At 38.1% G+C, this 26,889-nt stretch overlaps 1 protein-coding gene across 3 annotated transcripts; it reads right to left on the minus strand.

Moving 5' to 3' along the window:
• Positions 1–8,938: 8,938 nt before the first annotated feature.
• On the minus strand, positions 8,939–24,768 carry mpz (myelin protein zero). Of its 3 annotated transcripts, none has more exons than XM_036563622.1 (6): positions 24,564–24,768; positions 21,724–21,887; positions 18,198–18,411; positions 17,363–17,492; positions 16,968–17,013; positions 8,939–9,256 (listed from the first exon to the last, which is right to left on the minus strand). In XM_036563622.1, exons 1-6 carry the CDS (start codon positions 24,607–24,609, stop codon positions 9,239–9,241), a joined length of 618 nt encoding a protein of 205 aa, XP_036419515.1. In that variant the 5' UTR covers positions 24,610–24,768; the 3' UTR covers positions 8,939–9,238. The 3 variants fall into 3 exon arrangements, with proteins under 3 accessions (XP_036419515.1, XP_036419513.1, XP_036419514.1); XM_036563620.1 differs by having other exon boundaries at positions 8,939–11,768; XM_036563621.1 differs by lacking the exon at positions 8,939–9,256 and adding an exon at positions 11,990–12,178.
• Between the last annotated feature and the right edge of the window lie 2,121 nt (positions 24,769–26,889).

A 26,889-nucleotide genomic window follows, 5' to 3' on the forward strand; every position in this document is an offset into this window, starting at 1 on the left:
CAAACATGCACATACACACCCCTCTCCCCCTTCTTCTACCGGAGGGTAACCTGAAGCCCCCTACAATTCAAGACAGACACATGCATGCTTCTCCAACACCCATAACAGAAGGTTTATGCTTCTGGTCCAGCTTTACCACACGGGTTTTGATAACTGATCTTTTTCACTTTTGCTTTAATCCTGTACATTTGAAGAACACCACTTTTTCTTACTTTAAATTTTAACATGCCCTCATCCACTTTGCAACAGAAGGGGAGGAGTGGACGGTGACCAAATGGAACACACTGGCTCTTAGCTGGGTTAGCCTCTGGGAGCTAATTAGCTAGCCTTGCAAATGTTTCAGTGCAATGCAAAACAGTGTTTTGAGAGGTTTGAACATAATGAACAGAAAATTTGTGAATAAGTCCTTTGTGTTTCTATAAACTTGGTGTAGAGTTGTGATGTAGTGCCTTTATTTTTGTTGTTGTTAGCTGTGTAGCCTTTCGCATGCTAACTAGCAAGCTAGCAGAGGAAATTGATGACGTTTGGCAAAGTATAAGCAGTCATGTATAACAGATGGAGTGTTTTGCTACCTTAAGCCCAGCAAATTGAAAGATGTAGTTTTGAAATGTAGAACGTTTTAAAGTAGTTTACTACTTTGGCTCATAAACAGCATCTGTAAATGCAACAGGTTGCAATGATTTCTGGTTTCGTCTGCTGAAGTCGACAGTTGAGTTCATTTGATCCCTCACCCTTCTGAGGGCTCATGCAACACACTTCACTTCAGCTAAAAAAGTAATGGAGTAGCCCTTAAGATGGCACTGGAAATGACATGGCCAAGTGGACCAGGGCATGTTAAAATCGGTACTGAAACAGACAGCTAGTGTAAAGATACCCCAGTAGAGTGCAACCTGTTACTTCAGATAACCCTGTATTGATACCCTTCCTAAGAAACACTGGATGAGCAAGTGTCTACAATCGTTTTAACATGCAGCATGTGCGTAACTGTGAATAAACACATTTCTTGAGTTAAAAGTGAAACTGAATGAATAAAAGTGTTTTGCTTGATGTTCTTACCCAACTTGTTTTACTTAATCAGCAAGTCAACCACGTTTCGCAAAAAGAATGTTTAGAGTGATTGGATTTTAGTGATCATGAAGAAAGAAAACAAAACACTGTAAGATAATCCAATCACCACAGATTATAGGCCATTGATTACTGAAAGTTAATTCCTGACTAGGCAGAGCAGATAATGTCCTAAATGAGCAAAGTTTCATGAAGTGCATGGTTTATTTTGTATGAAGGAAAAATCATACATGCCTTCAAAGAGGAGTCTCATCGATTTGAGAAGTAAACAATGTCATTCAGAGTGGTGAATGATGAGTGAAACGGTGCACTGTAGAGAAACTAATTGACTCTTTCTTTACACTGGTGGTGAAAAGAAGCAGGGGTTGCAATGTCTACTACATAAATATAGCTATTTCATGTGCTATTTAAAATGACCAGTGAACCTTCACTTGTCTTCTGAGAATACTCCTTTAAATTCATGTTCAGCGTGAGTTAACAGAAACAGTACATGGGTAGATATTATTGAGTAAAAAATGTGTTTTTTGTAATCCATTTTTCTGGGCCTTTCAGCCCTTTTGCAGAGCACATTTATTAACCATTTCTCTGGTTGTCTAACAAAACACATAGAGCATGAAAGCCCCACCCCCAAGGTGACTTCTTTTTATGCTCACAACATTGTTGCCATAGTTCTGTGTACAGAAACACAACCACCACATTTTCACAGCATTATAGCCATGTTTCAAGGAAACAGACAATTCTCCAGTTTCATTCTGGCTCCACCTCCATTGGCACGTTCACCATATTGAGGGCTACCCCAAAACAATATATCTATAAAGACATGGATCATTCTGTAGTCAGCATCATGTCCAAATAAGGAACTCCTGGTCTGAGTAGCTTTTCTCTACAGAAAAAAAATAAACAGCATTTTGAAAAACTGAAAAACTTGAAATAACATTTTTGAGAGTTTTATCTTGTGTACATTTTGATCATTAAGGAGTCGAAGCATGCTACAAGCAAGCTGACATTCTTGCTCATTGAATTAACATCAAATGGCAGTCTAATAATGTACTTCAGCAATATTCAACAAAAATCATAGCCACTCAAACTGTAGGCTACTACTGTCAATGAGTGTGCAGATCAGCCCACCTAAAACTGTGACTGTATTTATCCTGCCACACACACACAGCATTGCCTTCATGCAAAACATTTTTCCAAAATCTGCACATTTTCATCTTTATTTCTTACTCTTATTTGTTATTCATGCTACACTGAAATAACCAAGGTGTGTAGCTATTGATAAAATGAAAAATTCAAGCTTTTCAGGAAGGTTTTTATCTTAACATGATATAATCATGAAATATGCTAGCTAAGTAAGCTAAGTCAGCAATTCTCGCAGCCCATCTGCTTGGATATTTCCTCATCCTCCTTTTAGCTATTTCAGTCTTCTTGGTGCCAGACCAGAACCAGATTAGCACCATAATGCTGAATATGATGTGCTAATCCCTCAAGGCTGATGTTAGCTTTTTATTCAAATTTCCGTTCCACCTTAAATAGTGCAGCAGTTACACTCCAAAGCCTTTATTGGCTGCTGGATGTAACTGCTACACCATTTAAGGTGGAATGAGAAATGAGAAATACTTCAGCTTCATCTAATCTCTATTCACAACACCAGAATCAGCAAACAGGCTGCACCATTTGAGGTGGGGGGTTATGGGTTTAACCCCTAAATTACTACAGATATACACTTGGATGTAACATTTATAGTTTGTCTGAACCTTCTTGTTTACACATATACATTGGTATAAACAAATGCTACAACTATTCCATGTTCCATTTAAAGATGCTATTTTATACTACTACTCTTATATACTACTGACACAGCCCAAAAAATAAACAATACAAAGCACAGCTAGAGCAGAAGCTTCTCATACACTGCAAAATAACAGTGTTTCAGTCAAATATTAATATTTTTCTTGGTTAAGACTCACAAAAAGCTTCTTACAAAATCAATTACTTAAAACTCAAAAATGGTAAATATATTGCTCCCCAAGTTCAGTTGACCTGTATCCATCCATCCATCCAGCCATCCATCATCTAAACCGCTTATCCTTCTGGGCCGCGGTGGGGTGCTGGAGCCTATCCCAGCTGTCATTGGGCAGAAGGCAGGATACCTGTATCCATGCAAGTGTTCATTTAATAATAAAAGGCACAATTTATTATATTGCATACATGAATTGTTTTGTTACAGGATATTGTCTGTAAGATGTTGTAGATGTTTTCTTCTTCTGTAGACTCTTATCCTTGTCTCTTTTAAATAGTGAGGTGATAAAGAAGCAAAGCATAAAACCGTAGCCATGGTGACAGCATCTTCCTCCTTTCGTGGAGTAGCAAGGGCGTACCAAAGTTTACCTATGTTGTTACACCCTCTACCTTCATTAGGAGTGCCCTCCACAGCTGCTAGTGCAACTTCATACGGAGTTGATGAAATGTTGTTGGCGAGAGGGAGGGGGGTTTGGGAAAGGCTGATGGTGTATTAGCTGGGTGTCTCTGTTGAATTAAACTTTCATGATGATTAACATTACAAAAGGAGATTTAATTCTGGTATACACACAAATGTCATGGAGCCCAATGCCAGCACTTTTGATAAGAGAATGAATGAAGTTTTATGCAGTTTGATGAAAATGAAATTAGCTTTGATGTAGTGCCTATGCTAGCGTCACGTTTTATGTTTACCCCGACCTTACTCACCCAATTCAGCTTCTGACAGATTAGCTAATGATGTGACTGAACTGTGAAAACACAAAATAGCACTATGTAGGGGGTCTCAGGGACTGGATGGAATCACACATGCAAAACAGAGGCTCTTAAATCAGCACCATGAAACATGAAAGGCCTTTGGCCTCACAACAAAGTATGCTTAGATAGGGTGAGTCACTACCCGCAAGTGTACACTGCATTAAGTTTTATGACACTATTCGATCTGTAGCCTGCATGCTTATCTTTTTATGATGTTATATTAGTGGATTAGCTTGGGGAAACATATTGCATTAGATTAAAATCATGAACATGCACCAGCCACGCATATCACTGAAACTAAGCAGCTCATTCATTCCTTCTTAGTTTAATACTACTTAGTGTAAAATTTTTTTCAGTGGGTAAAAATTGGCTAAAGTACAGGAAGATGAGAAAGACAGAGACAAAACCTGCTGTTACAATCATTCGGTTAAGCTTGAGAGCATGTCTATGGCTGAATCTCAAATGGCTCCTTACTCCCTATGTAGCTGCATACCCACATGGAAATCTGATGTATGGACATATATCGATTTCCCTATTTCCAACCTATATTTGTCACATATGGTGATATATCTTCTTTGAAATTGGCCTTTTTAAAATATGGGACATATATTTCAGCCATATATCAACATAAACAAACATATATGTATAACATATTTAACAACATATGTTAGGAAACATTCATATATGGATGGCACATTGTTAGCACATACAGGCTAAGAATGCTAGCACACACAAAGTAAAACCACTTAGGTAGACAATCGCAACTAATGGCTCTGTTTTTGCTGATAAACAAATAGGATAGCTTGGCAACCGAGTAAGAAAGACTGTAAAACACACATGTAAGTACTGTTGGGGAATATGGCGGTTTTGTTACAGCTAAACTAAAAGTTTTAACTGCTGTAAAATGCTAACATATTTGCAGTGCAGATTAGGTAATGCAGACTGGTGCCGGTAACAGTAATGTTCTCTACGCATTCGCAGTGCAATTCAGGCAGGGTACACAGATTGGGTAGCTACACTGCAAGCCTAGGTTTTGTTACATTAGCTAAAATGGCTCCCATGTTTTACTAGCAAGGATTGAACACTAGTAAGGAATGCCCGTTAAATATGCTGTTAAATGCTCCCCGATACCATTTCACTCAGAAAACGTCACAGTATGGAAGGAAAATGCATTCTTCCAATACATGTTGACTTTGATGGCTTTCAGTCAATCTAGCATGTATGCTAACAGCTTGCTTTGATATCGCTATCTTACTATTATAGCTAGATAAATATATTAAATATAAAATAATATATATACATATATATATATATATATATATATATATATATATATATATATAGAATAAAGGGGCTAATCTAGATAATAAGCCATTTACATACAGGTTGCAGACTTGTGAATTGTTTGCTCCTTGCCTCAAGAGCAGTTTACTCGCTAACCTAATGCTTGTTAAAAAGACCATATCTTATTTTTGTATTTCTGAGGTCCACTTATGACATTTGTGTGGATTTATGCAGCAAAACAGTCACATTTCATTTTTACATGACTATTTTCTAATCTCTCTTCATCCTTTTGAATTAAACAGGCTCTTTTTGTTACTGTGCCTTAAAACTGATACATTGAAAAAAAAAATATTCTTATGGATCTCTGAAGTTATGTATCATTCTGTAGTGATTGTCATAGCCATATTAGCAACTTTGAGTGTAAACTGGAAAAACAAATGGGATTTTTTAAAAATCACTGCTATCACGCCCGGTAATACACAAAAAAAGTTCCAAACCTAATACGTTTTGTCCTATGTACATTTTTCCAATGAATTTCACTGGATCCTCTGAATTATGAGTTATGCTACAATTATATATCTGAATTATTTTACATCCCTGCTACCACTCTTGCACATTAAAATGAGGTTGCACTAGTACGTTTAATAATAAAACTATAAAACCTAATGTTTTCTATTACTGCCAAAAGAACTAGACTTCCACACTTGACAAAGCTTTCTGGTTTGTTTGGGGTATTTTGGTGAGGTTGTCAGTTCAGTGTGCAGCAGTGTTATCTCGCATGTAGCAAAATTCATATTTTTACTTCCTAAAAATGAATGAATGATGATAAGACTTCAGTTGTCTATTGGCTGTCCTGTGTTGTGCCTCATTGAAAAAGAAGTCTGGCCTAAAACACTCCTTATAACATCATCGTGAATGGACGGAAATACGGAGATAACTGTTTTAGTCCACGTAGGATTCATGTAAATATGTTGGTTTTCAAGACATCATAAAAACAGTGAACTCAAAACTGCTTTGAACCTTTGACAGTGTTTACTTACTACATCAAACCTGTATTTACAAAAAGTGAGGAAATTTTGTTTTTCCCTGATATGCACTGAGCAAAAGGCACTGACTTTGGCTGGAATATCATTCTAAATGAAGGACAGCAGCTTGTTTTTTTTAGCTGCTGCAAAAAGCTCTTGGCTGATGGAAAGCAAGCAACAGCACATTTATCATGGCCTTTCTTACTCATGTTCTGTCCTTGCTAGCAAAACATGGAAGCAGTTCTTGGTGGAACTAATAGCACATTTTAGAGACTTCACCTGCTCTAATAAAACCCAGGATCTACGTCACAACTGTTGCCATTTTTGTAAACAAGTCGTGATTGTAAACATTGTAAACAGGTCATATTTTTTCTGGAGAGAAACTACAGGATAATGGTGTATTGTATGCATGGCACATTATCAACACAGAGTTTTAAAGAACATTTAAAGAATTTTGATCCAGTTTTTCAGATATGTGTCCTTTAAAGGGAAATTCCATTTTGGAAATTTCTGCATGATTCAGTCATTGAGATGTAAACAATGTCATTCGGAGTGGCTAGATGTGAAATAGTTCATTGTAGAGAAACTTACCAACTCTTTTCTTTCCAGTGGTGGTGATGGGAACCAAGGGTTGAGATGTTGCAAATATACCCAAATATAATATATAATACATAATATATAAGAAAACAGTGGTAAATTCAAATCAAGACGTTTTCTTTTTTAGGCCAAAAACATTATCTCAAAACTACCGTGAAACAATGTCTCAGGCATCAAGCAGTGTATTATTACATTTTGTGTAATAACTTTCTGTGAGAACGCTTAAATGCTCAGACAACTGGTTCCTACTAATACCAGTTCTGACTTGGTAAGTTTCTCTAGAACAGAGCATTTCACATCAAACCACTCTAAATGGATTGTGTTTACATCTCAAGTATTTCATTATGAAATTTAAAAATTCATGAAATTCTTCTTTTTCTTTATCCCTGCCAGATTGACCCGAAATCACCATACACCAATGCTACAGCACGAGATGGATGGAGGAAAGAAAACAGAGACAGGTCACTTCTGATTTTATTGATGTTTTTCCTTAAATGACTACAATTTTTAACTTGAGATTTATTTTACTTTTTACAACACATTTTACAGAACAAAAAAATCCGTAATAGCCTAGTTATGTTAACATCAAAATAAACCTAAAAAATTATTAGAAACTGTGAATGGCATATGAGGGAAAAGGAGTGTTATCAGAAAATCTATAGCAATACATGTACATGTACACGATACATACAACATGGAAACTGTCCCGTATTTTAATGTAGTTTTAATGGAGGGAAGCATGTGGCTGTTTATGATCTAGTCTGAGATGCATAAAAAGCATCTAACTTTCAAAACCTTTGGTGTTTAGCAACAACTACAATTCCCAGAAGCACCATAGAGTTCTGCAGTGCATTCAGTGCCTTCAACATTCCAAATCAGAACCCTTCCATAACTCACAGTGGGTTTTAGGGACCAAGACTTGGCCTTAGAAACATATCTTGCGTGACTGTGGAGTTTAAAGGACTTTGGCTTTGACTTTTCACTCAGATATGACTTCACGCCAAGTCTTTGTCTAATTTTATGAACATCTGAATTATGCTAACTCGCTAACTTAACCATTACTTCCTCTCCCAGTGGGAGTACTTCCTGAAGCTTAGCATGCTAACACCCTGATGAAGAAAAACATGCATAAAAACAGCCATATGAATCCTACCATGTCAGTCAAAACAAAGTGCAGATATAAATATCATTAAATACAATTACATTTCCGCTTCGCACACAAAGTCCAGTGTACTATTGCACTAGCATTAGCTAAATACAGTGCAGTGACCAATTTTTCCACTGCTGCTTCTAGGTTTTGTTCTTATCTCGACGGGTTACAGACGTGTTGTCGGACTAGAAACGTATGTACACAAACACATGAAAAAAAAACATATCTTTCGCGGTCAGCAGAGAGCTAGGTATATTAGCTTTTTGGCTTTGCCGTCATCAGGACGTTGAGGCCGAATGAGAGTTTCCCGTTGAGGGCAGTAGGTGGCAGGAGTGAGCGGTGCATCCAGCAGGAGTGAGGGATGAAAGAGGGAGAGGAGAAGAGTGCAGGGGCGGTTTTGTGAAAGGAGGAGTGATGGGAAAACCACGATGGCTTGATGGAGTGAATGAGTGAGAGATGTGTGGAGATTTTAAAAATGAAAAACTCACCTCAGGACAAAGCAGACAGAGAGTGAATGAAGGAGAGGAAGAGAGAGGAGGGACTTTACTGCATACATAGTCCAAAAATTAAAAAGTCTGAGACCACTGGTGATGCTTCAAATTTGCTTTAATGACTGCGCCCACTCGATTCCACAAGTTTGTGCAGCAAAGACATGCTAATTTTTTCTTGTTTTTTAAGTGTTTTTCCCCTGATAATTCCAGGTTTAAATGAGAAAAGTATCAGATTTTTTAATGTGCTCTCAGACTTTGAAACCCTTTATATATATATATATATATATATATATATATATATATATATAGATATATAGATATATATATGTAAATATAAATACATGTGTATACATATATATATATATATATATATATACACAGTAGTCCCCATTCTCTGCTAGCGTGTGTTTTGCATGTCTATACACATTTGTATGTTCACACACTCTGCCAGCAGTATCAACGTCATTCTGGAGGTTCAGTCGCTGCAGTCAGAGCAGCATATACATGGTAACACACACAGACACACACTCCTCGCTACGTCATGGGTGCAGCTGTGGGTCTGCTGCGTTACACCCTGACTGAACCAAAAATACCTTCATCCCCACAGCGAGAGAGAGACATGGGTCTTTTTTTAGTGGTGCACATGGATTTAAGATTCGTTCTGCAGATGGAGGCAGCTCTAGAGTGCGGTGTGGGCTAAAACAAACATAATCACGTGGAGCTTTTGAAGAAAGAATGTATTTTCTCAGATTGGACACAGGCAGGGATTTCACTGCAGACAGGGTGTTTATCTATTTTGCGTGTTCTTTGTGTGTTTAGCCCTTAACAAATGACGAGGGTGGGTGGGGTTACTTTGAAGGGCCAGCCTACAGTGGAACAGGATGTGATATCATAGCACCAGTCGTTCAATTATGAGAGGTGAAGCACAAATTAGAAGGGTTTAGAGGAAAGGAAATGGAGACAGAGGTAGAGAAAGACAAAGAAAGAGGGAGGGGAGGAGAGAAAGAAAAAGAAGAAAGAGACATTTAATAAAGGATGTCCAGAGCAGTCTATAAAGGATAAAGAGACCTCTGAAGTTGTGTGTCATTCTGTGGTCAGCATCATGCCCATATTAGGAACTCTGAGCCTAAGCAGGTTTCCTCTATGGGAAAAATTTTAATATTTTAATATAAAAATAGAAATATTCCAAACCTGAAACATTTTGTCCTGTGTGAATATCCTGCCAGATCCTTTGAATTATAAGGTCAGTTAGCAGTTGAACTACAAATAATGCTATGTATGCGCTTCAAGCGAGCTATCGCTCCTGCGCAGTGAAATGACATCGCATGAAAGTAAGTCTATTACTACTATTACACTATTACTATTAACAACAATGAGTCTATTATTACTATCACACTGTTATATAACAACACCAGCTACTATTGCTAACATTTGAAAAAGCTACTAACAAATTTGACAAAGCTTTCTGGTTTTTGGTGGGTAATTTGGTGAGGTCGCCAATTCAGTGCACAGCAGTGTTAGCTTGCATGTAGCAACAGTCAAATTTCAGCTTTAATGACATAATTATTCAGAGGATCTGTGTGACATTCAAAGGAAAAATGTCCGTACGGCAAAACAGCTTTGGAACATTTTTGTTTACCACAAGAAATGCTAGCAGCAGTCATTTTTCCCATAGAGGAAACCAGCTTAGACTTGATGTTCCTTATATGGGCATGATGCTAACTACAGACTAAGGACACGACAGAGGTCTATAGATGGGGAAAGAGTCCCCTCAAAGACCAGCACAAAAGAAATATGACAGGAAAGTGGTAGTGTTTGTGCGTGTGAAAGTGTTTGAAGATGTATATTGTGGGGGTTGCACTAGAGATTATCCAGACAGAGAGTGATTATCCATTGAATGAGTCAGAGAGAGAGAGAGAGAGAGAGAGAGAGAGAAAGAGAGAGAGAGAGAGAGAGAGAAATGGCAGAATAATTTTACGCTTCACCATTCTGCCTTTCTCAAATGCAGTGTGTGCATGAATATGAGTCGTGCTATGTGTTTGTGTATTTGTGTTTTACTCAAGTCTTGATAGATTTTTTCCATTTTTGATGACATACGAGTTTATACAGTGGTTAATATAGAATCAGTGATACTGGGCTCCTTACTGTTTAAAGTACCAAACTGCTGCATATCTAGATGTCTTTTTTGTGGGCCAATGCAGTGCAAGTGTGTGGCCCGTTGTACAAACTCTATGCTCATTTTTACGTCATGGTGGCATTTATAAACCTTAGTACTGAAAGAGGGTGATAGCGTATAAGTCAGTGTTGGTGAACCTACTATTATTCCAATAGAACTAACAGTAAACATGTCAACAGAGAGCACTCCTTGCTGCAAAACTTAAGGCCACTGAACACCGGCGGCGTGGCGCCGCAGCATAGCACTGCGTAGCGGATAGTACAACTATACTGCATAGAATGCATCACAGTGAAAGTGCTAATAAACAGTTCAGTTCATACTCTGCTTGTATAGATCTAATGGAACAACTTCCAACAACAGTGAATTTGTCAACGAACTCTTCACAAACCCACCATTTTCAAGCTAGGTGAAAACAGATTAGGCTAGCGACATTAGCTGAGGTGAAAACAGAACCTTAGCATTTGTCTATTTATCTTAAAGATTTTAGGTGTAGCTACGTCGCCTGCTAATGTCACATGCTATTGATTTTTGTGGTCTGATTCCAGGTTTAATTTTGCATAGTTGTACAAAAAGTAAGTGGAGGGCTGTGTAGCTCAGAGAAATTGAGCAGTGCTGGAAGTCGTTCAGGAGTGGTGTGGCCCTTCATTAATCAACGGTATCGAATGTTTGGATGCTGCACACGGTAGCCTTCAAAATGAAGCTTGAGATCTATTTTGAATTGTATTATGACATTTGTAGAATGCAATGACGTGATAGAGTTAACTCAAACGTTTGTATACTTGTGTGAATTATGTTCAGGCCAAATTAGGGTTTACTCCACTCCTCTCTCCTTCTCCACCTCTTCAAGGCCTATTCTACCACCCCTCCTCACCCTCCTTCCGTCCCTCGCTTCCTCAGCGGAGAGTGATTTTGTGGCCGAGGTTGGAGAGGGTGGAGAGAAGGGCAGCGGACCTAGTCTTGGCCTTCTCTCCTCCTTCTCCTCCTCCGGTCTGCTCTTGTTTCATGAGCTCCAGCTCGATGGTCATAAGGACCCTGTCCTCCCTGGCCTGCCTGCCCTGGGCTGCGGGCAGGTGCTTGGCCCCCTTGCCCTGCAGCTCTAGCTCTCTGCTCCCTGACCCCTATTTCTTTTCCCTGCGAGACTCCTGCTTCTTCTTCTCGGATGCTGCCGCCTTCTGCTTGGCCGGTTCCACCAGAACAGAAGCCTGGGGAGAGAGAGGGAGCGTGGGGAGGGGAGGATAGAGTCACTATGGCAGGAGTGAGAGGGAGAGAGAAAGAGAGAGAGAGAGAAAGAGAGAGAGTAGAAGAAAAGGAACAAAAGAGAAAAAGTTGAGAACGAGAGTCAGAGGATAAGTAAGAGGAAGGAAGAGCAAAAGAAGAGAAACAGTGGAAAGAGTGGAAGAGAGAGAGAGAGAGAGAGAGAGAGAGAGAGAGAGAGCAAAAGAAGAGAAGGTGTTTGTTAGGTTTGGTGAGGCGGTGAAGTTTAACAGAAATGCAGAAGGAGAACGAGGTAGTCTTTGTTATGGAAGCGAGAGAGAAGAAGAAAGAGGTGGAAAAGAGGAAAAAAGCAAACAAGCAGTTAGAAGGAGAGGTAAACGAGGGGAACTCTCGGTGTCTGGAAGGGAGGACAAAACAGGAAGCCGTCAGTCAGTCAGAGAGAGAGTGACAGCATGACAATCACAGCACCTACACACACGAGAACCCTCACACACCTGCCCCCTGAGCCTTCTCAATATATGGAGACTTTTTACGTAATAATATTACAGCAGTAGATATCATTAGTACAGTAAGACTAATTGACCTGTCCATGCTCGGAGGTACTGTTGTAGCTAGCTTAGACAAGAGAACATTGGCAAAACTCACATTCACAACTCAGTTTATTTTATACAGGCCTTGACTCAGTCATTTAGATTGTCACTTCAGAGCACCGGCTCAAGGTAGCAAAGTTAACATAAACTCTACACCTCTACTATAGCATGGCTGGTAATACTCTAGCTGTATGTTTACATTAGTCATTAGCGTTGCCTGTATTTTGTCTCTTGTGGGTGTATTTGAGGCTCCTCTTTTGTTCACATGTGGGTGGTTCCTGATAAGAAAATGTATAAATGTCTACTATGTGTATCACTGTTTTATTATAAACATTAGATATACATTTAGTTTATCTGTTTCTCGTTGATTGTTTGCATGGTACTGTTGGGAATAGGAACGAAACTGGGAGGAACTTAAAGTTCAGAATTAATCTCACCCCTCCACCCCTACCCCCAACGATGAATGCCAATATAGAGTGTAGGGACCTCAGGCAATTCAGAGGAATTTTTGGACTGAATCATTTAGATTGTCGCATCACTATGTCATAATTTATTTGCATAAAGCTGAGAAAATCTCAACTCGATTTGTCTCTTGTTGGCCCATCACCATGCCGCCTGTTGCTTGTTGCTAAACCGCAGCCACAAATCGCCTATTCTCACTGTAAATGACTGGTCGCCTGTTGCTGTCGCCTGCTAACGTGACCATGGGTCAAGGGATTTGTTGACAACATTTTCCTTGTTGTACTTTACAGCAACTATACAATGACAGTAATGTAACTAGGATCTTATGGGCCCCAGTGCAAAAACAAATGAATCCTGTTCGTTATTGTTATTTCTCAAATAAGTTCATGCTCTCAAGGGCTTGCTAACTGTTGAGGTATGTTGTTAAGAAACTGGATCTTTCTTTGACTCATGAGTGTGTAATTGTGTCAGTATCTATATGAGGGGCCCAATAAACATTTTAGCTAGCCCAGTGGGCCCCAGTGTGATTGCTCCCTCTGCCCCTCCATTAGTTACAGCACTGCATACTAAAATCCTGAAGTCAAGAGATGATTTACTCATGGATGCTGCTGCAACTGTAAGGAAAGTTATAGATGCATGCTAAATAAATATAATTTGAAAAGACACTTTAACTATTGTGACAAAACAGAGTTGCCATTTCTCATGAGGCAGAAAGAGATTTTTGCCAACATTCTGTAAAGTTTATCCAACCAAGCAGCTGCTACAAAAGAGTGCATTTTTAAAGGCGGAGCATGGCTAGGTCAATTATGGCCCTTTTATAAGTATTAGGACTGACTGTCAGTTTTGTTTTTAGTGATGTCAAGTTGACATCTTCTAGTCTGCTGGAACATTGCTGCAGCTACGTTAGGGCCATTCTGTTTGAAAAGAAATTCATCCAGAGCACTTGCCTTAAACATTAGTTGGTCATATATATTCAAGATTCTCTCTCTGTGATCAGTGTAAAACTGATCCTAAAAGTCAAAGGAAATAATTTCCAGCCTACAGTGCTCCTCAACTGACAGAGATTGGACTTCAGCAGACAGAGAGGGTGAAAAAGAAAGAAAGAGGGGGAAAAAGAAAGAAATGTAGACTGAAGCTGACAGGAGGCAATACATATAGACAATGGGGTGAAGGTGGAGAAGGTAGGTGGACGGATAGATAGATGGATAGATGAATAGATAGGTACATAGATAGAGAGAGATAGACTGCAAAGGAAGACAGGTATCATTTATAGAGTTCTTTAAAACTCTTTCAGTCTAGTTTGATTTTCCCTCTTAAGTACAGCATATGAGAGAGGTAGTGTGTTGGCTGTAGATGATTACACGGTTAGTATTTATACTGAGCAATACATGACAATCATAAAATCCAACAGCGTCTTAATGTGCACCTGAAGAGAGGAGAGAGAGAGAGCGTGGAAATGAAGAAGACACCCAAAAAGAGACAGATAAATGAGGAAAGCAAGAGATGAAGGCATGGAGAAGTGCAAATGAGAAACAGAGACAGACAGTGAGGATGTGTGTGTGTGTCTGTGTGTCTGTGTGTGTGTGTGTGTGTGTGTGTGTGTGTGTGTGTGTGTGTGTGTATGGTATGTTAAACTCCATTTGAATGCCAGCTTATGACATAACTGGATATATACTAGGAAAGAAATCTTCCTTTATGTGATTCTCATATACTCTAATGATTCTGTTTTCAATTACCTGACCTGAAGTTATATTTTAGAAAAAGCCTGGAATTTATGCATGTAAAGATGAAATCAGTACTTCTTATGGCCGAATAAGCCAAATTATATGCAAATTAATGAATGTTATCTTGCTCATTCTATCCAACTGTCCTTAAAAAATCCTTGTACAAGCCGAAAAAATTGGGACAGTAGGTAAAATGAAAAAAACAAAACAAAACAAAAACATAAAGCAGTGATTTCTAAATGGACTTTCACAGGCATTGAATTGAAAACAGCACAAAAAAGGGATTTTTCATATTTTACCTTATCAACTTTAAATATAGAACTGTAAATACATGTAAATTTGATGCCTGCAACTGTAATATATGTAAATTTTATGCCTGCAACACAGTTTGTGGAATGATCAAAGCCACTGTTTTGGAACTTTCTACAGGTGAATATGTTAACAGGCGATGCTGTTATAATTGGGTATAAAAGGAGCATTCACATTTAAGGCTCAGTCACTGTTTTGCAAAAACTGTGTGAGCGAACCCAGTCCGTAGCACCTCTACTGTATAATAAATATAACCACAATGATTTGGTAATACTTCAGAAAATCATAGAAGTCAGTAAACACAGTTCATCGCTGCATCTAAAAATGCAAGTTAAGACTTATAAAGTGGAAGCCATGTATCAACAATATCCAGAAACGCCACCAACTTCTCTGGGCTAAAGCTCTTCTAAAATAGACTGACGTCCACTTTTCAGATTTGTTTTTGGAAATAATAGATGTTGTGCTCTCCCAAGAGCAAGAAGACCATCCTGATTGTTATCAACACAGTTCAAAACTCATTGCTATTGGTGTGTGTTAGTGCCAATGGCATGGGTTCTACAAAGTAGAAAGATCTATTTCTTGCTGTCCTCTCCTCTCCCTGTTCTATGACAGGCCACTCTTGTAATGTAGGATTGTTGTAATTTCAAGTGGTGTGTTGGTGAGGGCATGTTAAAAAAATACAGCTGGCATTCATAGTGGAGAACAACCACTGAGACAGACCACAGGTTCCCAACCGTGGTCCTGGAAAACCTCTGGCCTGCACACCTTTGTATTTTCCTGCTTTAACCCACTTCAACTCAATAATGGCTTGCTAATGAACTGATTAAGTTGGATCAGGGTGCTGGAAGCAGGAAAAACACTCTAGTGTACCAGCCAGGGGGTACCCCAAGGTCCAGGGTTGGGGACCCCTGAGGTAGACAATAAACTTTGCCATTGACTTTTACCTACTGTCTCAGTTTAACAATGTGGAAAGCAGCCTTTGAGAAACACTATTTTGTGCTTCCAGGACATGCTAAGACATGTCTGCCATTGGAAATGACCTTCATATGCATGCTGTTCAATACCTTGATTGAAAGGTCTTGCAAGCAAAGAAATGTAGCTACTAGAGCAGGGGCTTGGTGCTGCTGAGCAGACCAAACTGAAATAAATGGAGGAGGTTAAAACTTATCTACGCATTTAAATAAAGTTAATGTTGACTCAACTAATTCAGACAACTTATCTAACTTAGCAGTTACTAACTAGTAGCTAGCTCCTTTTACAGAAACTCATGCCCAAAAATATGAGGTGTCTGCTAGTGATAAATGGAAATTCTTGGCCTAAAACCAAAACCGATAACTGGGAAAGGCTGTCAATAAATAAAAAGTCTGCATATAATAAAATTACTATCAAAATAAATAATTTTATTTACTTACTGGCAACAATACATGCCACAAAATGCTTGCAATGCAAAGCAATGAATACCATTATTTTTTAAATTGTGCTATGTATATTGGAACTGTTGGTTTAATTTTTTAATTATTTCAAAAACTCAGCCTACAGAGTGTTACATCTACAGTGTTAGCATGCTAGCAGGGATTTTCCTGTCTGCTTCTGTTTTGCTTTATTCTGCATATTGAGTGGGATGTTGTGTTTTCCAATGGTCTTAATAGTGTAATGATGTTCTTCGATTTTGTATAACCTCTTGATAACTCACAGAGATTATTTCTCAGTTGTATTACCATTAAATTATTTGAAAATTGTTTGATTTTGATGCTTTGTTGTAGGCCTATTTAATCTTTGTTTCGTTCAAAACTTTCGGCCATTTTTCTCTTTCAAAAGCGAAAGTGCCATTTTTGGCCCTCATTTTTTTTACCCTTTTTGGCCCAAATTTTCAGTGCATCCCTAGTGTGTACATATTTCTTTGATGTTCACACATAGACATATATAATAAATGCATTCTAAATATTCTACTGACAGGTAGAGTGAGTGAAGAGGTGAGCAGAAGAGGGGAGGAGATCTTTAAAGGAGCCAAAGCAGACTTGGTTATTTGTAGGTGAGGTGGTGTATGTGCATGTGGGAGTGTGTGTAAGGTGTGAGTGTGTGGTAGCAGATGAGCACTTGCCTGTCTTTGCTGTGCTTCTTTTCCTTTGCCTTTCTTGCCATGTTTGCTGAGGGAACAGAAACACAAATAATTTAGCGTGAGTGCCGTGGCCCTCTGGTGGTCGGGGGGAGTGAACTGCTTTCTAGCTCTTTGGCTTAACCACACTGCCGCCTGGAACAGGGAATAGTGGCCCAGCCTTGGCCTTGGCATAGACGTGTGTGGGTGCATTGTGGCTAGGTAAAGGATGCGCCTTGGCCTTGCTGAAAGTGTGCATGTGGATATTCTTTTGTTTATGTAAAACCTGAGGGGACTTGGTCAAGGTCTTGATGAGGGTATGTGCCTGTACATTTGTATGTGTGTCTATGCCAGGTAGAGGTTCGGGACGTGCTTGAGGAAGCAAACGTTCCCAGACTGACCTCACACTCAGGTCGAAGACGCGTCTGGCCACCAGGAAACGCATCAGATAGTAAATAGCCACCACCAGAATCAGTAAACCCAAAACCACCCCGATGATCGCTCCTGTTATCACTCCGGCCTGGATTGGAACTGCGGAGAGAAAGAAGGATGGTAAGATGAAAACTGAAAACATCAGCAAGAGATATTACTAGAGAATTTATAATACAGGTGCATGATATATCAGCGGCAGATATATTATTGTCCAATATATGCGAAAACTGAAATATTATTCTTACTGATCTGATACTGGACTTACACAAACCATCATTTTAGCACCTTATTTGGTTTGTGCATGCACTGTATAGTCACTAGTGGCAGGCATGCTTTTCAATTCACTAAAATGGATAGCATAGGGGATAACACCACAGACACAGGAGACCAGTTTCATTCCCCAGTCACAAACAATAACACCATGAGTACACCAATAAGACTTCTTGGGCAAGACATCTAGCATTACATTCAGTTGCCACCATAAGTGGCTCTGGAAGTCTGATAAACAACATAAAATACACAGTTTAATTTAGCTGTGGCATGTTATGTAAAATTAACCAATAGTCTATCAGAGCTTTAACCTGTCATATGCTTACTGCCCTTTATATATGGATTTATAGTGTAAAGTTGAAAATAATGAATGGTTATTGGTCTTTGTATTGGCCATAAACTGTCAAACTGTCTGCTGATTCATTGGCCCACAAATTCTACATCAGCGCATCCCTACATTATAGTCTTTCACTGACCCAAACTGGAGACACAGCAGTGACAACAACGATGATGAAGACAATGACAACTTCTTACTTTTCTCGAATACCAGAAGTCGTACACTGGAGGGACGGCCCACTATGTCAGGAGGGTTCTTGGCATCACAGGTGAAGGTTCCGTTGTCACTAAAGTCGAGATTCCGGATCAGGATAGATCCATCACGGCGAGCAGGATTCCCCACAAACTCCAGGCGGTCCCGGAATGGCCCCTTATTATCCACGTAGGGAACTCCACCCGTGTAATGGAAAATCTGACCAATCACATACATGTCAATAGACCACAGAGTTGACAATATCATACATAAATGTATTAATACAAAGTTGTATGCAAAAGCATTAAAATTTAGAGAAAAATGTCGTATAATAAGTCTGTTCTCTGAAATGGGAAAAAATAAACAAGTAGCTTAGATTTATGAACAAAATAATTTAACCATGTATGTTTGCAACTGCATACTACCATACTAACATCAAAACTAACGTCATCATAGACCCACTGGCACTGAGCCTCGTGTTTTGGAACATTGTTTAATCCAAAATCATTTCTGTAATTCATCTACCAAGGAATACTAGGAAATGTAGTTCAGCTCCTAAGCAACTCCTTGACACTAACAATAAACATCGGCAGTTTTTGACATATCACTATAGCATTCGTTCTCACTGGGTTCGTGATAACTGAGTTTGTATAATTGTATAACATTCACCAATGAGCCAACACTTTATGACTGCTCACAGATGAAGTGAATGACTTTGATTATCTCGTAACAACAGCGCACTTCAAGGTCTGGGATATATTAAACAGTAGCTGAACAGTTGGTTCTCGTAGCCAACGTGTTGGATGCTTAAGAAATAGGCAAGCATGAAGACCTGAGCGACTTTTCCAAGGACCAAATCATTATGGCCAGACATCTGGATCAGAGCATCTCCAAAATGGCAAGGCTTGAGGGGTGCTCCAGTGAGCAGTGGTAAGTACCTACCAACAGTGGTCTGAGGATACACAAAGCACAAACCGGCGAGAGGGCTCACTGATGCGCAATCTATATCAGTAATCAGGTTTTTCAGCACATATATACTCTTACTCTGATTTCTTTCAGTTTTCTCAGTCTGCGCATGTGCAAAAAAACACACTGCGGTACCAGAAATAAGCAAGTAGCATTTAACACAGCACCCATGAGACTGCAACACAACAATGTTAGAGCAATGCTGAAACTGACATCATGTTTGATGAAGTGATTCTTGATGAAATTAAATTATTCTATTCTTCTAGATGCTGTACAAGTGCATGTAAATATGCCGATTGAGTTAATGACAAAATCTGATCTTCTGCAGTTATCAGATCATTAATTGCATGTAAACGCCCTCATTGTTTTGATTTTCCAAGTACAATAGCTTAGCTTCTCTGCATCTATGTGTTTAGGAAATCACATAGCCCTGCCTTTGTTCATCTTGCACGGAATACTACATTTTGTGCTGAGGTAAAAGTGGTTCCAATTGCTCACGACGGCTGCCCCATCATTCACCTATGTGGAGAAGTTCATGTTTATTTTTACAGACAAGTATGTCATATCATGATCTAAACGACATCAGTGTTCCTGCATTAAACAAACAAAGATCTGGAAGCGTTTTGAGCAGCTAAGAGAGGTTTTTGGGCATGTATTTACCGAGATGAGTTTGATGACAACGCCAGTTCAGTGTTTGTTAGCAAAGTTAGCTTAGCATCTCCTGTTGTGGACTAAAGAAGCACACGTCAGATATCAAACTTGTCTTGGCTAATCAACTGCATCCAGGGTAAGTGATAAATTATGTCAATTTGATTTTTTGCTAAATGATTCCTTATCTAGTCTACAGTGCATTCATTTGTTTAGCAACCTTATATTTTACATTTACATATACATGCACAGGATACATTATGCTGTTCCTAAGAAAAATACCCATTTAAAATGTTTAAAACATTTTTACAAAGTTATTCAATGTATTTGCTATAGAAAAAACAAGTTAGGTATAGGTTAGGGAGTTAGGTTCCAACTGTATTTGCCTGGGACAATACTTTCAAAATGCATTTCATTATAGATTTTAACACCAAAGATCTACTATAATTTAAAGGAATACATGCTCTAAGTAATAAATGTTGAATACTTTACATACATTTGGAATTGCACTGCTTTTCCACATGTGAAATATTTCCTTTAGGTGCTCCAATCAAGAGTTCAGAAACTGAACTCTTTGACTGTTATTTTACTTTATGTGTAAACACTTTATTTTTCACAGTGTAGTTCATCAACATGTGCTTGAGTTATTGTTTGCTAAAAATACCACAATCAAATTAATCAGCCAAGATAGGGTGCACAGCTTTTTACTAAAATTGATTAAAAAACTTAATCTAATGTGTAAGGTTGGGAGGGTGTTCTAGGTTCTAAAAGAATAAAAAAGCAAAAGAATCGATGTGACTGCATTGGTAAGACTTATTCTAAAGAATGAAATTTCAGAAAATTAAAATTACCTAAATTATGGGACCTGATTGTTGTTTGGGGACCAATATTTTTTTCACTTTTATGCCAGTATATTTATCAGAAAACATGTACGCTGTGTTTGTATATTATAATTTAGTTATTGCTATAAAGTTAATTTGATTAACAGTTTCTGTTGCTGACTGAACCCTGCTGCTGGTGGCCCTGATCAACACTTACAAAAAACAACACTGTCATGGATAACTAGTCTTACAAAATGATTACTTAAAGGTGCACTAGGTTTTTTTTTTGTTGTTGTTCAAATTAAACGATGTAGCATAACTGTGTTAGGAAGAAAAAAACACACTAAATTTTGGTGTGTGTGCACTGATGTGAGTAACCCTGTAAAGCCTGAAGTAGTTTAAAAGTCAAAGACATCAGGTCGGAGTTTTCGTCATACGTCTTTAAGTAATAACGTCATGCACGGGCTCAAAAGAAGATCCACATCCTTCACCAGGTTTTGACTGAATTCTCTTTGAATATTCTTTTCAACTTGCAATCATCAGATTCATCTGCTCAGGGAAGGGGTCCAAAGCCCAAACAACGTCACAATGTTCTTCTGCATGTTGCATGCAATTACTCATTTCCACCAGAGAGGTCTCCAAATCCCCAGAACTTACATAGTGCAGCTTTACTGAGGTATTTAATGCTCAAAATAAAACACATCATTTAAATCAAAGTAACATGGTAAACTAAAAAATGTTCTTTGATTTGATATTTTGCTTCATAAAGACTATTTCAGCTTCTACTTATGTACTTTTTGTTACAGTAGAAAACCTTTATGTTTGTTGCAGTAGTGTGGTTTTGAATACCTAACTAACCCAGAGATGCCATCAAATGTATGTGTGCTTGTGCATGTGAATAATGCGTAGGCCACAAAGATGCTGCTTCTTGTTGTGTTTGGTCTGAAGCTTCAAAGGAAGCTTGAACATGTGCTGAAATACTGTTCAAAATATGAAATGCATGCTTGAATATGAAGTGAGATGATGTCTCAGGTCTGTCTGATCTGCAGCTCTAGGAGAATTTGTGATGAGAGCGTGCGAGTGTGTGTGGACGTACTGAGATGCTGTCTTTGGCCCCATCTGGTCTGTAGCTCCAGGAGAAGGTGACATCTTCAGAAGTCCATCGCCAGGAGAAGAAAGAGCAGGACAGCCGGACATCCGAGCCCACGAGAGCATGCCTCTCCCAGCCTGTGTATACCACTATAGCCTCTGACTGAGGTGCTGAAACAAAAACACACAGCATTGGTTTAATCATCTCAACCATGAAAGTGCACATTCAAACTTTTCTGTGAACTGCACAATGTGTATACAGTCATATGGAAAGATGTATGGAACACATTCACTACAGGGAACTTAAATATGGTGTTTTTTTGCTAATGCATATGTGCATAATGTCTGTTTATTCACTAAGTTCAACATATTGGAAAAAAATATATAAAATATAAAATGTGTACTTTGCAACTTTTGCACAGGCCACATTTATGTTTTATTTTTTTTCCTCCCAAATTCAGCAAATAAACATTGCATGTGTATTTGAATTTGCAGAAGTTTGAAGAGGATGTAATAACTTATTTTCACTTACAAAATCAACAAAACATGTTATTCTACTGGGGCACAACTTTTGCACACTGCATATACAGGATCTTCACTGTCAGAACAAAACCTTGTATTGCAAGCTGAAGTTCACCATCAAAATTTCTTGATGAATGGACCAATAGAAATGGTCCAAAATGAGCTACATTAGAATTTTGTCTCATTGACCTCCATTCAATTTCAAATTCAAATGTTTTTTTTTTCCTTTCTCTATAAAGCTATCTTTCTGGAGATAAAAGCTTTTGTTCTGACAGCGATAATCTATTTAAAGGACAAAACAGTCAATTAACTAATAGATAAATTAGATCATAATCAATTAAAGTCCTCATTACTGTTTTGTTATGCAGAAGAACGCAACCCTGATTACACTGATTAAAGCTGCAGTTCATAGAACAGAAAACAAGCAGTTGGATAAGCGACAGAACGAATCTAAAGCCACTGTAGGTTTTTTTGTTCTTTTAAAAACACAAAGACATCAGTGCTAACTCGCTCTTTAATCACCTCGCTCATTCCCACATATTAATTATGCAGACTCATGCATAAACAATATTTAAGAGATTTTAAAGGAATACTTTCCTATACTAGACAAGTAATTACAGTGAACAAGTTAGTACATTCAATTTGACACAAATAGCTTTCTCAAATATTAATAACAAATTAATCTGTGAAATTATGAAAACTGCTTAAATTTATCAACTTAATTAGCAAGACAATTGTACATTTAAAAATAAATTGAGAACAGTTTAGGTTTGCATAATCAAGTAATATAGTTATATTCATCAAGTTACACTATAAAGTTGAAAAAGCTATGACAAATGCAATTAAAACTATTTTAGTTAATAAAAGATATTAAGTGAACTTAATGAGAAGTAAGACTTTGTCTCTCCATTAAAACACTATTCAGTATAATTGGACTAATTCTCATAAATATAAAAACAGATCTGTACATTGGAATTGTAAACGAATGAATAAGATGTTGTACCTTAATTGCATTTGTCATAGATTTTCATTACAGATATTTCTTATTTACAGTATTTATTTATTCCTTTATTTTATAATGAATTATTCCAAATATAAGCAGTGAGAAAACAAAAGAAGGTATTATGGTATAAGGTACATCAAAATTCAATGAGTATTTTTATAACCTTAAAGACTTTTAATTTACACCTCAAAAATATACATATGTTAATGAAGCTGCAGTGGTTTTACATACTCGTGATCATAAAAGCTATAAAAGCCATAATTTCATCACGAACATCAACATGAGTCACTAGTGTCAGACCCTGAACACCTGCTGTGATTACATGTATTACTGAAGATGATGGATGATCTGGCTCTTTATAACATTCCTGTTCCTGACAGAGTTCACAATTATGCTTTAAACAAAACAAGAATACTAACCAGATAGAAAAGGAAAAGAAAAAAAAAAACAAGTTCATAAAAGTTCATATTAGCAATTAAGCTAAACTCTGGACAAAAATACTAGATAGTGATCTAATCTAATATTTAATATATAAATTAAGTAAATAACAAGTAAGCAAACAACAGAACACAAAGTACTCATTTGTAATTTATAGGTTTCCTGCAATAATCGCAGACCTGACAAGACCAACCCAACACAGTTAAACCATGTTTTAGCAGTTTCCACCTGAGCAAAGTGAATTTTTGATTAGCATTAAAATTTTACCATGTCAACCAGATCAAATAAAATCATGGTAATGACAAGCAAGTCATATTAAAGTAAAGAAAAATAAATTATTCTTTTTTCTAATGAAATGAGTAACTTTCAATAACCATATTTTTAAAAAATCATGCTTAAATACACATTAAGTTTGCTAATTAAATAAACAACTCTCAATAACTTTATTTAAAGCTATTTATCACAAAATCACAAGTTATTCAAACATGAAACCTGCAGGTCAAATAAACTACTTTAAATAAAGTTACTGAAAGTTATTTACTTACTAGCAAAATCAGTAGTTATTCAAACATATTTTTACTGATTAAATAAACTTTAAATAACTTTATATATTATATCTTTAAATGAGTAAATAAATAACTAAAAACATATTTATTTATTTAATTATTTGATTATTTGAACATGATTTTGCTAAATAAATAGCCATAAACATACAAATAAAGTCACAACAATTTTTAGTCACCAGCAAAGTTTAAAAGAATGGAAATCAAAGTAGGCCAAAAAAACTAATGAATGATTCAGTTATGTTCATTAAAAGTGAATTAAATGTGTTATTATATATGTTACGTTTAATTCACATAAAAAGAAAAGTTCTGAAAAGTTACCTGCACCGAGCAGCACCGCAGCTGTGAGCACCAGTATAGTTAGCATGGCTTCCGTCTGACGTCCCCGCCGGGCAGCTTGTGGAAGAGCAGAGACCAGGAGGACCAGGAATAAGAAGAGAGGAGGAGAAATGTAGGGATGGAGGGAGTGAGGTCGAGGGGCATGCGGATGAGTGAACGCAGTTTATACCCAACCACACCCCTGAGCCAGGCCCGGCCCTGGGACTGCTTTATTGTTTCTTTCATTCTTCATCCATCCATCACTCTCCTCCCTCTCTTTCTCCACCCCTAGGCCAGGCCCTGCCCTAGTACCACGTTCTCTCCTCTTTCATTCTCCATCCATCACTCTCTCTCTCTCTCTCGCTCTCTTTCCCCACCCCTCGCTCAGCCTTATGACAGCTGATCCTCTCTCTTTCTCATTCCATCTACTCCTTTTCAAAAAAAAGCCCATCTAATAACACTGCAAAGACAAGATATTATAGAGAACAACCTTAAAGAACCTCTTTACTCTCGCTCAAGCTCTCTCTCTCTCTCTCTCTCTCTCTCTCTCTTCCCTTTTTAATAAAGAAATGATGTCCATTTGACAAGACAAGACTGCAATTTAAAAAGGCTAAAGTGAGACAGATAAAAAGGCTTAGTTAAATGAGTCTAGGCCAGTGTAAAGTCAGAAGTGTGCGCGTGTGCCTACGAGTCAGTGAGTGGGAGAGGATATGTACGGCTTGGTTTTAATTGACACATCATTATATCTCCTCTCTTAATGTCAGCGCCAGCAGAGTGGGACTCATCTTTAATCCATGCCATTTCATGTCACAAAAGCCATTATAGAGTGAACCTTTTAAATAATACAATCACAGCAGAGAAGTCGCAGATGACAATAACATAATGTCCTTTATAGTGCATGACAGAATCCATACATACGAACCTACAATGCAAATATGAATCACAAGCAGAATACATGTGCATCTACAGTGCAAATAGAAATGACAATCAGAACGAGAGTAAAGTCTTCCACAGTTGTATGCAAAAGTTTGGACGCCCCGGGTTACATTAACACATCCTCCACAGAGAACACACTTACTGTTTATTCACTGAATTTAAAGAATGGCTTGTGCTTACATTTTATATTTTATGTTTAATTTTTTTTCAATATTTTAAGCTCAGCACAAAATTGTGCCCCCAAAAAAATGCAGAAAATGTCATATTTACATTTGTTCTCCGTAGAGGATGTGTTAACTTATTTTTACTTAGAAAATCAACAAATACATAGTTTGACCAGGGACATTCAAACTTTTTGCATACAACTGTACTTCCTGTCAGTGCTAATATTATTTGGAGTACTTACAGTAGTTTAAATACGTTTATACAGTTTAAAAATCTGCATCTGTTTTTCACAAAGTGCAGCAACAGGTTTTCTAAAGCAGAAAAAAATAATGAATTCTGATGTTATCACACTGTCCGAGCAAGAGAGCGAGAGATAGAGAGAGCGAGAGAGAGTCACCTCCTCACCCCACCCCATTTCTCCTCTCTTTGCCCTTTCACCAGGACAAGAACAAAGGATGAGACAAAGACTCCTCTTTCTTCATCCCCCCATCTCTACCCTCTCTCCAGATTCCTCTCCTCTGCTGACGTCTGCCAGTCAAAACAATACAGGCAGGGAGAGAGAGAGAGCAAGATAGAGCGAGATAGAGAGAGAGAGACAAGAGTCCTATCCCCCTCTCTCTCCCTCTCCAGACAAAGCTTTGCATTCTTTACTCCCCCAGTCGCTATCCCACTCCTCCTTTTCCAGTAAAATGGACAAGACGAAGAAAAAGGACAGAGAGAGCGACTATAAATAGAGAAATAGAGGGGTTGAGATAAGGACACAATCAGGACATGGGAGGGGAGAGAGAGAGGGAGAGAGAGAGAACATTGATGGTATGGTTCCAGATGCTTTATTGTAGTGTATTGAGTTAGGTATATAATCAAAGTAATATGCTATGGGTCAGTTACCCAGACAGGGATTGAGCCTAGTCCTGGATTTCACAGCATTCTGAATGAAGATTCACCATTGAAAGGTAATTGTAGTCCAGAACGGGCCGAAAACCCTATCTGCCTAAAAGTTTGTAGACACCTGCTTATCCAGCGTTTCTTCTGAAATCAAGGGTAGCAATAGGGAATATGTCCTCATTTGCAATGTCTGCTCTTCTGGAAACACTACACTAGATGATGGAACACTGCTGTGAAGATTTGATTGTAGTCACCCACAAGAGCATTAGTGAGGTCAGGTGTAGGATATAGGATGTATGATGATTCATTCTGGATCATAAACTCATCCCAAAGGTATTGGATG

Source organism: Colossoma macropomum, unplaced genomic scaffold (genome assembly GCF_904425465.1).
Source record: "Colossoma macropomum unplaced genomic scaffold, Colossoma_macropomum, whole genome shotgun sequence".
Classification (NCBI taxonomy): Eukaryota; Metazoa; Chordata; class Actinopteri; order Characiformes; family Serrasalmidae; genus Colossoma; species Colossoma macropomum.